This window comes from Castanea sativa, chromosome 1 (assembly GCF_040712315.1).
Source record: "Castanea sativa cultivar Marrone di Chiusa Pesio chromosome 1, ASM4071231v1".
Classification (NCBI taxonomy): domain Eukaryota; kingdom Viridiplantae; phylum Streptophyta; class Magnoliopsida; order Fagales; family Fagaceae; genus Castanea; species Castanea sativa.
The window spans coordinates 32,955,105-32,960,527 of record NC_134013.1 but is presented as its reverse complement, the minus strand read 5'-3'; the positions used below and the strand labels follow the sequence as shown (position 1 = coordinate 32,960,527).

General features: G+C 32.1%; 1 protein-coding gene across 1 annotated transcript; it reads right to left on the bottom strand.

Annotated features, from left to right (window-relative positions):
• Positions 1-1,739: 1,739 nt before the first annotated feature.
• Positions 1,740-4,710, bottom strand: LOC142607623 (cypmaclein-like). Its single transcript, XM_075779183.1, has 4 exons — positions 4,461-4,710; positions 4,318-4,368; positions 3,939-3,996; positions 1,740-2,089 (listed from the first exon to the last, which is right to left on the bottom strand). The coding sequence occupies exons 1-4, from the start codon at positions 4,503-4,505 to the stop codon at positions 1,908-1,910; spliced, it is 336 nt and encodes a 111-aa protein (XP_075635298.1). The 5' UTR covers positions 4,506-4,710; the 3' UTR covers positions 1,740-1,907.
• Positions 4,711-5,423: the final 713 nt, after the last annotated feature.

Here is a 5,423-nt window from a genome sequence, read left to right as displayed (position 1 = left end):
CAATCCAAGTCAGATTACTCATTGTTCACTCACACACAAGGAGCTTCATTCACAGTTTTATTGGTATATGTTGATGATATACTCTTGACAGGAAACAATGTTGCTTGTGTAAATAATTTGAAGAAGGTCCTTGATGCTATATTTGGATTGAAGGATCTAGGTTCATTGAGGTATTTTCTGGGATTAGAAGTTGCTAGGACAGATGAAGGTATTAGTCTCAATCAAAGAAAGTATGCTTTGGAAATACTCAAGGATACAGGTTTTATTGGTAGTAAACCTGTTAAGTTCCCCATGGAACAAAATTTGAAGTTGTCTAAGCATGAGGGTAAGCTATTGGAGGAACCAGGTCAATACAGAAGGTTAATTGGAAGACTTTTATACCTCACATTGACAAGGCCTGACTTAACTTATGCTGTGCATAGGTTGAGTCAGTTTGTCTCACAGCCAAGGGAACCCCACTTGCAAGCAGCTCACAGGGTGCTCCAATTCATTAAAGGATCACCAGGTAAAGGCATCTTCTTCCCCAGTAATACACAGTTGCATATTAAAAGCTTCTGTGATGCAGATTGGGCTGGTTGCCCAGATACAAGGAGGTCTCTTACTGGTTATGCAGTGTACTTAGGAGATTCTTTGATTTCTTGGAGATCAAAGAAACAAGGAGTTGTGTCCAGATCTTCAGCTGAAGCTGAGTATAGAGCCATGGCAAGTGTGGCATGTGAGGTCACTTGGGTTTTACAATTGTTGAAGGACTTGAGGATTGAGCATTCAAGACCTGCCATGTTATTTTGTGATAATCAGGCTGCCCTTTACATCGCAGCAAACCCAGTTTTTCATGAAAGAACTAAGCACATTGAGGTGGACTGCCATTTAGTGAGAGATAAAATTTTGGAAGGATTGATCAAGACTTTCCATGTTGCTACAAACTCTCAAGTTGCAGATATTTTTACAAAGCCTTTGGGTTTTTCATCTTTTGTGAGATTGTCAAAGAAATTGGGGTTGAGAGACATCTTTCTACCTAAATCATTGAAGAAGGATTCTGAGCAAGTACAATTGGCTTCCTTAGTTCAAGTCTCAAAGTCTGATACTCTGGACTTGAGGGGGAGTGTTGAAGAAGCTGTGAACGACAGAAGTAAAGGACTCAAAAACGACAGAAGGAAAATAAGACTAAAGAAAGAAACGACAGAGGAAAGAAGTAAAATGAAACGGGGCGTTTTAGTTAGTAAACCCACACAAGCCACACGAGGGAAGGAAACACAAATTCAGTTACAAGGGAAGCCAGCTGTCAAGTTGCGGTTGGTCAGTTAATTGAAAGTTAGTTATTAGCGTTGCCCAGAGCTATGCTCTGTTTTTCTGATTCTGGATTTTGTATATAAGTTCTGTTAGATTATAATTAAAAGTTGAGTTAGTTCATTTTGTAAGATTGTAGAATCAAGTTTGTTAATAAGAGTAAGCTTTCAATCCTCTGTTATTTTACACAAGATGAGTGAAATGATCATCTCGGCTTTCTCATTGAATATTATAAATGAGTCACTTAACACAAGAATTAACTAAATTAAATTTGACACAAAATTATAACTTGTTTCAAAATCTGGGTTTGACAACTGAGTTAATGTTCATCTAGCCTAAAAATATATTGTTATGCTAGTGCTAGGTGATTTTGAACCAATTAAAGAAATTAAATAATTCTTTTAGCATTCCAACATTACCAGCAAAAATATCAAGTAAATTAAGAAATTATATAATGCACTTATTAAGCTAGATTGGTATTATATATCGCTGACGCGATCGGTCTCAACATTTATTCTTTACATAATAACAATAATAAAAGTACATAATAACAATGAAAGTATTGTGCTCAAAATGTATTTTGAATTACTGTCCAATTCTCCCTTTCTCTCGTGGATAGTTCAAGGGCACTTGAGCTTGTTTCCGTGGGTTTTGAGGCGAGCATAACATGGGCAAGCGTTCTTGTTGCCATAGGTACCAGGTGGAACACAATGGCATCTCATGCAACAACTTTTGCATGCTCTAGTGCACCTGTTCTTTCTTGATGCCTTTTTGCATCTCCTTGAGCATGCATTATTACAATCTAAATCACCGAAAATGAAAAATTAATTTCAATTTTTTATCAAAAGATGGTGAAAATTACTTCATTATGGATGGTAGAAAACTAGAAATATCAATACTCTAAAGTTATATTTGGATATTTGGATTTGGTTTTAAATCAATGGATTTGGAATTCCTTGAATCTAAATCTAGCAATTTTAAAATTTCTTATTTGGTTCATTTTATACATAGGAGGATTCAAAATTCAGAATTTTCATAATATTATTTGGATGCTTTGATAACCCATAAGTTTAGGGTTTGAAACTCTTTTTCAGGTTTCAAAAAAGAAAGAAACTCTTTTTCAAAATAATCAAAATATGCTTATAGTTTCAAAAATGCCACATTTAACCTTCAAAATACCCTCAAAACTTCTAAAATAACAAAAATACCCTGAAAACCTTCAAATATATCAAAATACCCAAAAATGTGCAAAAATAATCAAATAATTCTCAAAATTTTCAAAATGACTAAAATACCTTTGAGCCTACAAAATAATCAAAATATGCCCAAAAGCTCCGATACGATTCAAGTAATCCCTAAACCAACTAAATTGATAAAAATATGAACAAAATATCAATACTTTATATCTTTCAGGTATATCCAATAACTTACTAAAATTAGTATGTATGCTTAGATAAATGAACGTAAGAAGTGGTTATATTTATGACATCATAAATCTCAATTAAAATTTATTAATATTTATAAATAATTTTTTTAACAGTGTATATTTTATAAGAGAAGTCTAATAATTTAAAGACATTTATAAAATTATAATAAATATTTAATTGATCAATACAGAAGCTGTTATTGTTAATTTTGATAATTCGATTATTAGAGGAGAAGAGATTTAAAAATCCCAAATGTCTTTATAGATAATATTAAAAAATATTAGTTAAGTTATATCCTTCTCGACAATTTTTATACAATTTTTTTTTAAAGAAACAATCTTTATACTTATTCAATGTGACTCTGTTCATTGCGCATAAGTTAAAAATATCAACTTTTGTGCCGGTCTAATCAGTAAATTGCTTTTTTTATTTTTAGAATCGGTCTATTCAGTAACTAGCAAAGCACGTGAATCCTTCTAGTTGATATACTACTGCATAGTGGCATAGTGTGTTGGCCACGGCCTCCAATGATGTGATTTTATAATTACTCACGAGTCATGACTAATTGACTTTTTTGCCTAAGTAAGCAGGGTTTAAAGGAGAACAATAGTAGAAAATAGAAATTACCTGTCCCAGAATTTTTTAAATTTATTTTTTATAGCATCCTTAAAGGGACCATGTACTGTATTTTCCGAAGATTCGAATTTAGGAAATTAACCCTAACCAAATCAAATAATCTTTTGCAACGGGTGATTTGAGGATTTAAGTTAATTCAACTGATAAAATATCTTGTTATTGAATAAAAGATTTAAGGTTTAAACTTTGTAATCTGCATTCACTAGAATCTAATTGGTGTTGTGAGTCTGACGATAAAAAACAATTATTATAAAACAAACATCATACGTTAAAATTCTACCATATCATGTCTATCAAAAAAGAAAAAGTAAAAAAAAAAAATAAATAACTGTGTACTATAAAGGATACTACAAATTTTATTACACTATCTTACAAAATTGATGTGACACATCAATAACAAAAAAATAATTATGATATTTATTTATTATGTTGTTGACATTAATCAATCACACTGATTATTACCACATTAATTTGTAAAATGTTATGCAGTAAAATTTTGTAATATTTTCAACAAAAATTAAATGAATTTATTTTTATAAAGAATTTGGAAGGGAATGAATTTCAGGTCTAGCAAAAAGTAAAACTTACTGATTTTCTGGGGTTTATGTTTACTATGAAGCGCTAGTTCGTTTTCCCCTTCATCCATCTGAATCCAAAAGTGACATTACAAAAATGAGCCCCCAGGTTCAAATTCAAATTATACTGTCAATTTATGCAGTGATTGATTAACACAAAAACATGGAATAAAATTAAAGAAAATTTATGGCACCTGCACACACTCAGAAAACCCAAGGAATTATCAAATTCAATTTGCTTCATTGAATCTTCAAATAATGGTTTGTTCAGTCTTACTAGACATCTCATATTTATTTGGATTTTACATTATTATTGTAAGATCACAAAACATCTTGGCAACCGAAGCATATTTGACATAGAAAATGGAACATATAGAGGTAGAGAGACTCACATTAGCCAGAGTATTTGCTGCATTACTATATGATGAAGCCTCTGCAAGAGCCTGGAAATTAAAGGTACACCAATTTACAAAATAAAGTTAGATAAAACATTAAATTTCTACATTATGAGACCATCTTTAATGGCAATATGTACCTGTAAGAGGAGGATGACAATGGCGAAAAAGATGAAGAGCTTCATCTTTAGGACTTGGACGATAACTTGATAAGGATGATGAGAATAAGTGAAGGACAAAGAGGTATTATATATGGTTATTTTGGATGCTTTTTTCACCTGTCTCTTTTACGATTCACATGCAAAGATTACAGCAAAGTCACAGACTTTGAGTTGAGTGCTCAGGGAAATGTTCTTTGGAAGCTTCTCTATCACTTTTGTTCCTTTTGCTAGGAGTAGTGTTTTTTTATTAGCGCGATTTTTATAAGAATTTCACAATAAAAATTAAATGTATTAATAGTTTCACGAACAGCATATATCACTTTTTTATGTAGGGTTCGGTTAATGTGTTTGCGTATATTAAGTCGTTAATTTTTAAAAATATTTTATAAAAAATTAAAAAATATTCTCAATTTCTGATCAAATTAAAAAAAAAAAATGATATACTACTACGTGCAATTAAAGCACCTAAAATCGTTTTATCTATTATTACCGGGTTTTTTTATATGAAACTATCGCATTTAATTCCTTTATTCTTTTGCTATAGTGTGAGCACAGTTGTTGATGCTTGCAAGTGCATGGACAAGAGTAGAGCGATAGAGGCAAGGTGGTCCCCTCAATAGTTGGGGGCTATAATAATTTGCTCATGGGTCATGGCCTTGTCTTGTTTTAGGCTTTTAGCTAGCATGTGAATCAGAGAGCAATAGGGTAGGGTTGTTGGGAGGAGTCAAATTTCACCAACTCATAAAAGCATTGGAAATCTGCCAAGAAAGGGATCACTTCATGCTGTGCCTTTGTAGTTTGTACCATTATATGAAGATCCATGATTTTCGTTGCTGCTAGGTTGGCAGTACGTATATGCTGGCTTTTTAGCGTTGAAGGTGCAATGTATGGTCCATCCCATGTGAAAGCAAACAATCATAAAATTTTATTGTAACAAGTTCT

Bases quoted from the DNA above. Each gene is read 5' to 3' on its own strand.
- LOC142607623 (XM_075779183.1), bottom strand. From the start codon at position 4,505: ATGAAGCTCTTCATCTTTTTCGCCATTGTCATCCTCCTCTTACAG. The intron at 3,997-4,317 runs GTGAGTCTCTCT...TTTTGGATTCAG, and splicing joins CAGCAAATACTCTGGCTAAT to ATGGATGAAGGGGAAAACGA. The intron at 2,090-3,938 runs GTAAGTTTTACT...TCGGTGATTTAG, and splicing joins ACATAAACCCCAGAAAATCA to ATTGTAATAATGCATGCTCA.